At 56.2% G+C, this 13,181-nt stretch overlaps 1 protein-coding gene across 13 annotated transcripts in view; it reads right to left on the minus strand.

Annotated features, from left to right (window-relative positions):
- Positions 1-13,181, minus strand: part of LOC140605073 (uncharacterized) — a 28,730-nt gene that overhangs the window by 13,760 nt on the left and 1,789 nt on the right. The window contains exons 1-3 of one of the 13 annotated variants that reach the window (XM_072777051.1): positions 11,947-12,638; positions 4,721-5,615; positions 2,181-2,917 (exon numbers count right to left, since the gene is read on the minus strand). In XM_072777051.1, the coding sequence (XP_072633152.1) occupies positions 4,976-5,587 (612 nt within the window). In that variant the 5' untranslated portion in view covers positions 5,588-5,615; positions 11,947-12,638 and the 3' untranslated portion in view covers positions 2,181-2,917; positions 4,721-4,975. The other 12 variants (XM_072777055.1, XM_072777056.1, XM_072777052.1 and 9 more) reach the window with 12 other exon arrangements.

The raw sequence follows: 13,181 nt of genomic DNA on the forward strand, positions 1-13,181 counted from the left end.
TCTCACAACTCTGCAGTAGGAGGACTACAGTCACAGATAAGAATAAGCTTGGGGAAGACACAGGGCTGGCCAAGGCCCCCCAGCAGGCAGGGGCCGATGCTGGAGCACCGATGGCTGTCGGATGGAGTACTCTCAGCAGCCGACCTCTCAGGTAGTGATGGGGGATCACCACGCAGGTTCTCAGCAGGCCTGGCCTCACTCTCACCTGAGCAAGCAGTTGAGGCTACTTGAAGGGGCCCCAATACCCATTACCCAAATCCAAACAGCAGACATAATCCAGATTGGGGGTGTGGGTGGGCCACTAAGTTATTCATAGCTGTGCTGCTGTGGTGTTTGAGTTATTCTTTCTATAGCCTTTGGCCACCATGAAACATAACTCCTTGGTATATGATGAAGGCAGAGCTAGAGGCCACTGCCCTGCTCCCGGCTGAGCCCCAAATGACCACTGCTCACACCCGCTGATGTCGAGAGAACATTTATTCCACGTGGTCAGCTCCGCAGTGACCAACGGAAATATCGAGCCTGGACACCTTCACACACGCTCCTGTGTAGCCGCATGGGGGGAGGGGTCCCCTCTTGTCCCACTGCCCCAAGGAGGGAAGGATCTAAGGACTCCTAGAACCATGACTGCCCCAGGGGAGCGAGCTCATGGCCCAGTGAAATGCACCCATGTGTGAACTCGTGGGCCCTCTCCTCATCCTCACCACCAGCCACCCCACAGCCTCCAGCACTTGACCCATCAGCCAGTCGACAAGTATTTCCTGAGTGTTCTGAGCCCAGGCCTGCACTGGGCCCTGCTGGGGTTCAAGAAGACACAGCATGCCCCTTGCCCCCAGGGAGCTCACAGTCTAGCTGGAGACTCAATGCACACGCAGACACTCAAGCATAGAAAACCGGATTGTTCAGAGGATGAGGATGGAGGGCCCAGCGGAGAAGAGGGCTCAGCAGGGCAGAGGAGGCACACATTTCAGCAAAATCCCAGGGAAGACAGAGAAGGTAACAGCAGGTGTGGGCTGCACAGTTACAAGGAAGGGAGGTGAGCTGACAAGCAGCGGAGAAGGGGGGCCCCATCCAAGAGGGCCAAGGATAAGAGCAAGTGGAAGCTTCTGAAGCACAGAGTACCTCCTCTTCCTCTGACACGCCCCCCCCCCCCCCCCCCCGAGTGGTTTGTTACTCCAGGACAAGGCATAGGGAAGATGGTCCCTAAGAACCTATGTGCCAAACTGCATGGGAGACAGGACAAGTAAGGTCCCAGGCCAGGAGCTGGGGAGGCCTCTCGACGACCCTGACCAAACCCAGCTTGGCCCTGGGACCTCCCTCCAGACCAGCTCCACTTTAGATTTGATCTAAATCCCATGGCTGGGATCCCTGGGTGGCGCAGCGGTTTGGCACCTGCCTTTGGCCCAGGGCGCGATCCTGGAGACCCGGGATCGAATCCCACATCGGGCTCCCTGCATGGAGCCTGCTTCTCCCTCTGCCTGTGTCTCTGCCCCTCTCTCTCTCTCTCTCTCTCTCTCTCTCTGTGTGTGACTATCATGAATAAATAAATAAAATCTTTAAATCCCATGGCTACAGGCCTCTCCCCACCCCCAAGAGTTTCACTAAATAGAACCTGCACCACAATGTCTGGTTGTCATCAAAAACCCAGCCCAGCCCTCATCGGCCACACCTTTTCAGACAAGTGGTTCATTCTGAGGAGGCCAGGAAGCTCCAGGCCGACCTGCTCAGGGTAAAAACCAAAGTCCTTGCCCCGTCGCAGGCCTGGCATCCGTCCCTCCGGGTGTCCCACTATCCACCCTCTGGGGACAGAGAAGCTCCTCCGCCAGCCCCAGAGCTGGCAGGCACCAGGCACGAGGCTCCGTCTTCCTCCCCAGCCGACATCATATCCTGCCAGGCTGAACACCCTGTCCGGCAGGAGACAGCCACACAGGATCCCTCCCCCAGGTAGCCTTTGGCTCAAGCTCCTGCTCACCCCACATCCATGGAAATTCCAGCCTTCCCCTGCCACCCCCACAGTGAAATCAGAGCACAGCTTGTGTGGTGAAAACCAGAGCAAGCACCCCAAGCCAGAGAAGAGCAAACCCAACCCAGAAAGCCTCTGGCAAGGCCTGTGGGAGGGAGGAAAGGTTCCAGAAGCCTGATGCACTGTTAGGCCCTGGAGAAGAAAGTGACTAGAAGGGTCCCCTACTCAGAATTCTTTATTCCTGAATGAGGGAAGGAAGTTCAGCCGGGGGGAGGGAGTAATGCTACTTGTATGGTGGCCCAGACTCTGGGCTCTCGGTCAGGTAAGGAAAGAGTGGCGTGTTAGGTCCTGGGGCCAAGAACCTCAGCCTGGAGTCCAGGAGCTCTGAAATTGCTTGTAGATTCTTGTGTCTACGTGGGTATGCATGTTTTCCTGGGGAGAAGGTTCATAACGTTTGTGAGATTTTCAAAGGGCTTCGTGCCCCCAAAGTATTAACCATTGCTCTGAAAGGCAAGTGAACCCTGTAGGTATGGTTTACACCTGGGAGAAGGCTTTGCCTCTAGAGCCAGGTCTGCTACCAACTTGCTGTGTTCTCTTAGGCCAGTTACTTCCTGTCTCTGGTGGGCCAGGCAGGCGCAGAGAAGCCGGCTCTCCACACAGGCATTGTCCCCGCTGCCACATGATAGTGGAAGTCTATGGCCAGGCAGCCAGGACGAGCTCTTCTCTCGGCCGTGACTCCCAGCAGGTCGGGGAAGGGGGGGATTTTCCACCAGGGCACAGAACCTGCCTCCAATTCCAGGCTGCACGGGTCCCCTCTGCAGGGCACCTCCCGAGGTAGGTCTTCTTAGGGGATGTGTCCTCATGCCAGCGGGCAGACCCCCGTAGGGCCCCATTCCTAGTCTCTGTGCCCAGATGTGCCTTACACACTGCCCAGAGGTCCTGCCCACTCCACATCTGTTCATGGAGACAAAGAGACCAGGGTCAGGTCTGGGGCTGTGACACGACCCTGCCCAGCCATCCTTCAGCTCCCCCAACTCTGGGGCTAGGCGGAAGAGGTCAGCTGGGCCACCCTGCACTTGTCCAGCGTCTGGAGCCAGTCCTCTCAGCCCCCTACCCAGCACACCAGGATTATCAATCCCATTTACCACCAAGACAACTTGAGTTCAGGACATTCGAGCTCCAGATGTCCCAGGTCCTGGTTGAACCTCTTTATCTCTGCCACTAAGAAGTAGGTCTACATAGCAGCAGCCACCTGGTGGCAGGCCGAGGGCCAGTGATTCCCAAGGAGCCACGAAGCTCTAAGGAAGGGCAGCGGGTGGAGATGGGTCTCCAGCACCTAGCAAGGTGGTGGCACAGGTTGGGTGCAGTGCCAGGGCTCTGTGAGTGCAGGTCCCCTCCAAGCCCCCAACTCCCTCCCTCCAACCCACTACTGTGGATGCCGTGGCCCGCTCAGGCACCCATGCCACCCAGAGGCCTCACTGCCCAGGATCCTACCACCTGGTCTCTAGTCACATTCCCACCAGTAAGAGATTCTTGCAGGCTGTGCCACACAGATGAAAGGTCTTGGGGGCCAGGCCTGCACTGTTATAACACTAAGTACTGGGACACCTGGGTGGCTCAGCGGTTGAACGTCTTCCTTCAACCCAGGATGTGATCCTGGAATCCTGGAGTTGAGTCCCACAGTAAGCTCCCTGCATGGAGCTTGCTTCACTCTGCCTATGTCTCTGCCTCTCTTCTCTGTGTGTGTCTCTCATGAATAAATAAATACATCTTAAAAAACAACAACAACAACACTAAGTATTAAGTGACATTTGGAGTAAGCTTAGGTGAGCCTCAGTTTCTCCATCTGCTAAATGGCTGAAGAAGCCTGTGCTCTGGAGCACCAACTTGGAATCAGGGGTCTGGGGGCCAGTCCTGGCTCTCCCCTTGGTCAAGCCCCATAGTTCGGCGCCTCATTTTCTCTTGCCAAGATGACCCCACAACCCTCCAGGCTCCTTGCTCATCCCATTTTGATCTGTCCTCACAGGGCTTCCATTTCCCTTTGAACCGTATGTCTGAGATCACTGTGCTCTTCTCACTAAACATCTTGGTGTCCTTTCCCCCTGGCCACAAAGTCCTCTGTATGGCAAATGTGAGCCTCCTCTATCTGACCCCTGCCTCAGAAACCCTCCACCTTTGCTCTCCCCAGAGCACCCCTATTCATCCCCAGAACCCAGTTCAAGCCATCAGACTGCCTTGGGTGATACCTCCCAGGGCACTCTATAGTATGTCCCCTAGGATGGTCTGCATTACTTGTGTGAGCACCAAGTGTCACCCCACCAGGCTTTGTGTCTGTGCCTCCTGCCAAGAGCATGGCACCGTGCCTGGCACACCAGGGTGCTCAATAAATATTTCTGGACCAGTGACATCACCCTCTTTTACCTGGTAATGTTTAACTACAATCCTTACAATATCCCAAGGAGAAGTTCCTTGTTAAACCCAGCTCACAGAGGAGCAAACTGAGCCATGAAGTGAAGTGTCTTCTCAAGTACACCAGATAGTACACGTTGGAGCTAGGAGACCTTGGGGGCTGAGGTGGCCCAGGCATTGTGGAGAGTGGCCCTCTCCACGGGGCTCTCCGCTCTGACATTCTGGGAATGAAGATCTAGGAAGAAGCTAGTCACAGACCCAGAGCCCAGTGCTCCCCACCTCCCACGCCTGTCCCCCCTAGCCCCTGCCCAGGCCCAAGAGGGGCTCTGGATGGCCCTTGGGTCTCACCTACTCTAGGCCGGGTGAGCCTGAGGACGAAAACCAGCGCGAGGGCAGCTGTGGGTGGCCAGCCGGAGGGTGGAGAAGACTCGGGAGGAGGTGGCCCAAGGCGGGCCACGGCCCACTCTTTCAAGACCCCAAGCCCACCCTCCTGGTCTCCGGGGATCGCATCCAGAACACGGGCCGCAGCCCCACGCCGGCTCCAGGAGTCCCGGGCGCGGCCCTGGGGCAGGACACAGGCTGCGGCGGCAGGCCTGGCGCGCATCATAGCACGCGGCCTAAATGGGCCGCCTGGCCGTCGGGGCCGTGGCCATGGCTGCGCTGGTGGGTCTTGAGCGAGCCCTCGCGCGCGAAGCTCTTGCCGCAGCGCGCACAGAAGTAGGGCCGCCGCTCCCCGAACACTCCGGGGCGGCGCGGGTGCGGCGCGGGCATGCGCGCGTGGGTGCGCTGGTGGTTGAGCAGGAAGCGCGGCTCGCGGAAGCAGCGGCCGCACTGTGCGCACTGGTGCGGCTTCTCGCCGCTGTGGATGCGCTGGTGCGTGAGCAGGTTCTGCTTGAGGCTGAAGCAGCGGCCGCACTCCGGGCAGGGGAAGGGCCGCTCGCCGGTGTGCGTGCGCTGGTGCACCTCGAGGTTGTGCTTGACGCTGAAGGCCTTGCCGCACTCGGGGCACACGAAGGAGGCCGCGCGGCCCACCCCGGCGTGCGCCTTCTGGTGCCGCACCAGGCTGGGCTGCTGCGAGAAGGTCTGGCCGCACAGTGGGCAGCGGTGAGGCTGCTCCTCCGCGGGGTGGTGGATGACCAGGCCTCGCTCGTCCCCCAGGCCCTCCTCCCCGTCCCCCGCAGGGGACCCGCCCCCCGAGGACGCCAGCTCTGTCATGGGCGCTTCCAGCCGCAGTCACCAGCCCCTGGGGAAGCAGAAGCAGAGAGAGGAGTCAGGGGAGGGTCGGGGGGTCCGAGGATCAACCGGCCCCCAACCTCAGGGAGGACATTGCACGGACTTCCCGCAACTTCCTCATCTGCCCCTCAGTCTTGTACAAGCCAGTGCTTCCCTGCCGGAGTGCCCTTCTCTTCTACCACTTGATCACAGCCTTCTCAAGTGCCACCTCCTCCCAAAAGCCTTCCCTGACTCCTCCAGCCGTCCTGAGCCTTGGGGCCCAACCCCACGCCCTCAGTCATCACACTGAATGCATGCCACCTGGGTCGTGCCCAGGGCCTCCAGGCATGCCTTAAGGACAGAGTGGTCTCCTTCCTTTAGCCCCAACACCAAGCACCGCACCTGCCAAAGCAATCACTATATCCTGTTGGGCAACTAAAAGAGGTTTCTAGTATTGGGAGTCAGCCTGTGCCTGGATAGGTCTTAACTCTCCCACCAGAATCTCAAGGGGGGGGGAGGGCGTATCCTCAATTTGGAGGGAAGGATGGGGTCACCGGTGGTTCAAAGACATTTTTGAAAAGCTGAAAAGAAACAAAACAAAAACCCTGTAAACTTGAAAGTAATCTCAATTAAACATTAAAAGCAGCAGCTCTTTGTTTATCAGAATGAGGCTTGCCAGTAAATGGTTGCAAATCACTGAAACGGAGTGTGAGCTCCCAGGGGCTGGTCTCAGCTAGATTCCTCTTGGCATCCCCAACATACCAAAGCCTGGCCAGATCCTCAACAAACACCCAAGTTCAGCTCCATCCCATTCATGCTGGTTCTGCTGAGTATCCTCTTCCCCAGGGCACGGTGTTCCTCATATAAATTGTTTCCCATTGTCCTCACAGCAACCCTGGGGAAGCAGCAGCAGTTCTTACTGAGCCCTCCAGTATAGATGGGGTAACTGAGGTCAGCTTACTTGCCCAAGGTCACACAAGGTGAGCCAGGACTGGGCCCTAAGTTTCCTGACTCACTGTCAAAAGCTGTTCTCAATGTAGCAGCTGCTCACCAACTAAATGCCCCTCAAAATGCACATGCACACAGACACAAGACCACCGCAGAGGCATAGACACCCAAAGCACCATGGCTCCTGCAGGGCAGAGTCTGCTGCCGTTACCTCCATGCCCCCCAGAAGACCTAGGGCCCCTGCTCCTGCAGAGCACGGGGGCCTGCTCCGGAGCTGGCTGAGCTGGCACTCCCCTGCAGTCCTCCACCCCCATCAGGGACCTAGACCTCCAAGCAGGCCTTCTCCACACTTTCAGAAATCACTGCTTACCACAACCTCAGTCGATCAATCTGCAGAGTGGGATCTCAGAGACATCCCCTTTGTCTCCCCCTACCCTCGGGCCAGGGTGGAACCCACACCGCCTCCCACCCCCCAGCAGGGGACCGTCCTCCAGGCAATAGACCCCACCCACAAAGCTTTCCCCAGCCGGCGGCATTGACATTTGCAGAGGCAGACCATCACCGTCCCCTTGGCCAATCTCAGCCTGGCCTTGTCTCTGGGCGGCCTCCTGGCTCTCCCCAGCTACCTCCCTGACTAAGGCCTCCGACTACGGGGAAGGTCTAAAGCGACGGCCCCTTTGCCTCCCCCAAGTTTCTGCACCCCCTCGCGCACTCACAGCCCAGGCTGCGCCCTTGCTCCTCCGGTCTCCAGCAGTGGCTCTCTCCTCTAGAGTCTGCGCTGCCCAGCGCAAATACGGTAACTCTCCTGCAGCGACTCCCGCGCCCCTTCCCCCTCGCCCCCATCAAGACGGCCCGCCTCCCGCACCGCTGTTCTCACCAAATAGCTGCATTCATCAAAACAGCTGACCCCACCCACCCGACCTCCGCGCACAACCGTGTCAACTCCCGCGGCCGGAGCGACCCCGGAGAAATATGGTAAACTCTGCGTCGCCACCTCAACCCCCACGAAAATACGTAGGCCTCCCACCCGGCTGCCGCAACCCACCTCACCCCGCGGCGAGCCCCGGCCCCCTCGGGGCGTGGATGCAACCCACCCCCAGCGCCCGCAGCACCCCCGGGAGCACCACGCAACCCAGGATAAATACGTAATTAAGTCGCGGCGCTCCCCGCCTCCGGAAAGGGCTTGCGCGGCTCCCGGCAAATACGGTAGCGCCCGCAGTGACCCGCCCCCAAGGGTCCGGCACCGGCCTCGGTAAATACGGTAATGTCCCGCCGGGCCCCGGCCCCGGCCGCCCGGGACCCACGTGGCGCCGCCTCCCGAGCCCGCCGTCTCCTCCGCAGCGCTGCAGTCGCCGGCGTCGCCGCAGCCGCACAGCAGCCCCGTGAGGCTGGGAGGTCTAACTCGCCGACGACCTGGCTGGCGGAAAAAGGAGGGCTGCGAGCGCAGGCAGGAGACGGAACCGGGTCGCGCGCCGAACGCCCCGCCGGGCGGGACCCCCAAGACCCCCGGCCCCAGCCATTCCCATTTCGGGATCCTCCGAGGGCCCAAGCCAGCGGTTCGAGCCTCTCCCTCACCTCCTCACCCTAAAGCCACGCCACCCTGGCCAGGCCCACGGGCTGCCCCCAGAGCCCGGGAAGCAGGGTGCGGGGGCGCTGGCCGCAGAAGCCTTTCCCTGCGACAGAGGGCAGGGGCTGCGGGCAGGGGCTCCTGCCGCGAAGCCTCTCTGAGCCGCTGTCATGCGTGGGAGACCACCGTCCGAGGGGCAGAATCCGGGTTGCCCCAACTAACCGGGCCTCCCCCCCACCCTCTGGCCGGCTTTATGCCACCAGGACTGCTGGGGACACGAAGAAAGGACACTTCTACCATCCCCGCCTCCTCAAAACCGGACCCATGCCGATCAAGCCCAAGATACGCCATAAAAGATAACACCTCTAACACCCCTGCGGACACGGCTGCACTGAATTCCAGCTTTCAAACGTCCTTCAATAATAATAATAATACCCTTTACCTACACATTACTTGGCTTTTTACAAAGCTTTTTCCCACATATTATCTCGTGAGAGCCTCCCAATAACCGTGTGCCGTCTAAGTTGTATAGGTGTCATTATCCTATTTTATAGATGGGAAAATAAAATAAAATCGAAACAGAGCGGCTTCCCCAGAAACTGGCAGCTCTAAGTGGCCCAGCCCAGATGGGAAGGGCAGGCCCACCACCTGGCTCACTCTCCCTGGCACCCCTCTGGTACCTAGACACCGCCGACCCCCCCACACACACACAGAAAAAGGGTGTGATGATCATGACAGGAAATAATCTTGTCCAGAGTAAAAAAATGCCTCTGATTTTACACTTCATAGATACAGAAACTGAGGCCAGAAGGGAAAGTGCTAGAGGAATATGAAGTAGCCTTTTCCTCTGTGGCGCCTGCTAGCTGCCAGGTGGCAGACCAGGAGGAGCTCCTTACAACAGATGGTGGATGTGGCTGCTGGGGTGGCATGCCCCTGAGGAGGGGCTCTGGGAGACACAGGCCTCCCAGCCCCATGAGGCGCCTCCCCTCCCACCCCTCCACAGGTGTTCTGTGTGCCTGGCCTGGGAACTGTAGAATTCCAGGTGGGGTCCCCCTGAAAATAAATTCAGTCCCTATTCTCAACACCAGACCTGAAGATCAGGCCTGCCTGCTTTCACATCTCACTCTACAGACCAGTCTATCCCAGCAGATCTGCGTCTGGCCTCTCCGGGGCCTGCCCCACCCCACCCCCACCCCACCCCCACCCACCCCACCCCACCCCATCCTTGCTGCTCCTGTGTCAACTCACTGAGCTAAGTGGGACTTCCTGAGTTAGACATCCCAAGGAGATTGGTATTTAAAATTGAGGTGCCAGGGAGGGAATTCTGGGAAGCCAAAAGAAATGGATCCACCAGGACAGAGGTTCCCATGGCATTGACAGAAGGATCCCCTAACTCCTGATGACCTACACCCACACCCTGCCTAGGTGCTGGAGCATTGCTCACAGAACAGCCACACCTCCCACCTCTCCAGCTCCTGTTGCAGAAGTTGCCACCTGCCAGAGCCACCAGTGTTCATCCCTTTTGTGGGCTACAGGAGAAATGGGGACACTTAGTCAATGACCAGGTTTTTCAGAAGCAAAACCAACAATGTACCTGAGGATGTCACCCATATTTTTAGCAGCATTTTCTAAGTAAGCTGTGCCAAAGTGGCAAGGCACACAGCTGGGGGACAGGGGTGGGAGGGAAGCAATACCATCCAAAACCCACCCCGTCTCAGTAGGCAATGCCAAGGGCCAGGGACTTCCAGAGGCCTCCATTCTCTGCTCTGCCAATGCTGAGTCACTTCATTTCTCTAGTTTCGTACACATGCACCCCCACCCCACCCCCGACACTCACACATCTCCCCCCACGGTTCCATATGCTGTGATGAACACACAGAGTGGAGATGTGGAGGCTTTCTGCAAATGAAGCCATGCTTCTTCCCACAGGCGGGGCCAGTGGCTGGCATGGCAGCCACCATCACTCCACAAGGCTAATGTGACAGCTGGACATTGGACCCTAACAGAGGCCTAGGTTGCTCACAGCCGAAGTGTCCCAAAGAACGGCAGGCTCGTGGCCCCCTGTGGGTAGAGGTGTGGACAGCTGAGAGGAGCCTTGCACCATATCCCTCCCACATACCGGGTGCATGCTAGATGCACAGTCACCCCATCTCCTGGAATTGGACAGCGATCACTACACATCCCCTCCCAAAGCATCTTGTGCTGACTTCAAGTTGGGAAGCCCCTTTCTTTTCCCACCACGTTGTGAGCTTTGAAGGGAGGCACTGTGTTTTCAGCATCTCTGCATTCCAAGTGCACAGCGTCTAATGACCCCTCAGCCAACCTCTGTTGAATGAATGAATGAATGAATGAATGCAGGTCTCTAAGCCACACCTGGTAGCCATGGAGGGAAGAGAGGGACCCACGCACAGCCAGCATATGATGTAATGTAAGGAATGAGGGGTTGCAGGCACAGCTCCAGCTCCAGCACCGAGGGCTGGGACACTCTGCTGACACCCAGCTGGAGATGGGCTGTGGGTACCAGGTCTCATCTGCTCCAAAGTTCTCTTTCCTTGTCATTGAAACCCACGATGTGACCTATTTGGCCACGCCCTTAAACTTGCAGCAGGCCTATTTAACACAGGTGGAGACTTCCTCTTTATGGGATGCAGCTCTGTTTGGGGAAAACCCGGTTCTTCTCTTCCCATAGTAAACTTCCACTGGTAAAAATGCTGCTTGCATAGCATTTAACAAACATGGAGTTTATTAAAATAATGATTGTAACTGCTATTTATCAGGTGCTTGCTGTGTGCCAACCACTATACTACATGCCTTACAGAGGTTACTTGCACAAGGTCCCATAGCCTAATGGTAAAGCCAACATTCAGCCCCAGAACTATCTGACTCTATTCACTGCTCCCAACAAAAGAAAGCTCTTTCTAGATTTGGGTGGTGGCTGGGAGAGAGACAACATTTCTACTTCTCAATGGGACCATATTCCTAGAGCTACTCTGTCCAATAGCCACATATGGCTATTTAAATTTATTAAAAGAAAATTGTAAATTCAATTCCTCAGCCTCCCAAGCCACATTTTAGGTACTCAGTAGCCTCATGTGGCTGGTGGCTATGGTATCAGACGGCTCAGTTATAGAACATTTTCATCATCACAAAAAGTTCTAGTGGACAGTGCCTGTCTAGGGCACCCACCCCCTCCAGATCTGAGTAACCTAGGAGATACCACTCTCTTTTTAACCCCAGGGACAACCTACAGGATACCATTCTCTTCTCTGCCATGATCCAGTAAAAGCAGTGACATGTGAGAATGTACTATTTTTGGCTCCAACACTCCTCTTGCCAAAAGGTATATATATATATATATATATATATATATATATATATATATATATATAGCCTATATATGGATTTGGCATATATATACACACACACACATATATATGTATGTATATGTATTTTTTTTTCCTACCAAACTACTTAGAGAATAAAAGGAAAAGGTCTCAGCAGCATCCCCCCCAGTCCTGCCAAGTCCCTGCTGGTCCCGCTCTCTCTGTTGTTACCCACTGGCCTCCCAGCCTGTTCTCCATTGGGCGGCTCCTCAGGGCTTGGGCTGGGCAAGCAGGAAGCCCAACCCTCCCGAGGAGGCTGCCGGCTTGCTGGTCCACTCAAAGCTTAGGTTGCTTGCCCAAGAACCAGCATTTTCTGAGTTCCTTGATCATTTTTCTTAACTCCCAGCCGGCTTCTAACAAAGAACACAAGGATGACCTGGGCATTCCGGGAACCTCAGCCCCACCAAGCTCGTCTGGCCTGTTAGAAGCTTGGCCATGGGTCCCCACCACAGACCTACACTTACCTGGAGGCGGACAGGACAGAAGTCCTTTAAGATCCTGATTTTCACATGGCTGTCTCCTGTTCTCCCGCGAAACCCTTTTATCTTGGCAGCTCTAGAGTATTGGGGATTGCACACCACTAAGACAGATCCGATCTTGTCTGATTGTATGGCATACCTCCTCCTAAGTACTCCCTGGCCTACTTTTATTATTTTAAAATGAAGGGAGATGAAAAATTGAGGTTGACAATGCAAGGCCACCCTTGGAGAAGCCTGATTGTGGCAGTGAAGGGCTTGGCTAACAGGAGGCCTAGGGCCTTGGTTTGTAACATGCAGTGGCCAGTCCCACTGCAACATCCCCCTGCCCTGTATCACTGTCCTGCTGTGGTTGCTGATGTCACAGTAAGGCTAAATGACATAATGAACGAGAAAGCTTTAGTAAGGGAGCTGGGGCTGGGACACTTTACTCGAGAGCCGACTGGACAGGTTGTTCTGAGCTCCATGTGTATTAGTGATTTTCCAGGAAGGTTCGTGATCTCAAGGAGAGGGACTGCGACTGCTATTGGCCGAATTTGTCCCCCTCCTAATTCATATTTTGAAGCCCCTGACCCCCAACGTGTTGGCATTCAGAGGTGGGTCCTTTGGGAGGGAATTAGGGTTTAGATGAGGTTATGAGACTGGGATCTTCCCAATGAGATTAGGGTCCTTAAAAGAAAAGGAAGACACCAGAGGGCACCCCTCCCCCCCGCCCTTGCCTCGCCATGTGGGGGCACAGAAAGAAGATGGTCATCTACAAGACAGTAAGCAGGCCCTCACCAGGCACTGAATCTGCCAGACTGTGAGAAATAAATGTCTGTTGTTCCAGCCCCCAAGCTGTGTTGACTTTGTTATTATGGCCAAGCTGACTAAGACAATGGCTTATTCATTGCAGCATCCTGGAAGTTGGGTACAGTGCCTGGCACACAGTAGGCTTGCTTAGTGAACCAGTGTGCCATCCCCCGACCTGGTCAGTGGGGCATACCTCTCGGTAATTCTTCGCTCTAATGGATGTGGCCCTGTCCCCCCATGACCCGAAGCACCCATCCGTGAGGATCAGTCATCTTGGGTTAGCCAACAAACCTCATGAATGTGCACGGGGAAGCAAGCAGAGATTAGGTCTCATTAACCCCAAGTCCTACCAACACAGCTGTTGGATTTGGCTTGATCATTAAACAGAGGCCATTTGTGGACAACACCCTCTATTGAACACAAAGTCCCAC

This window comes from Canis lupus, chromosome 15 (genome assembly GCF_048164855.1).
Source record: "Canis lupus baileyi chromosome 15, mCanLup2.hap1, whole genome shotgun sequence".
Taxonomy (NCBI): Eukaryota; Metazoa; Chordata; class Mammalia; order Carnivora; family Canidae; genus Canis; species Canis lupus.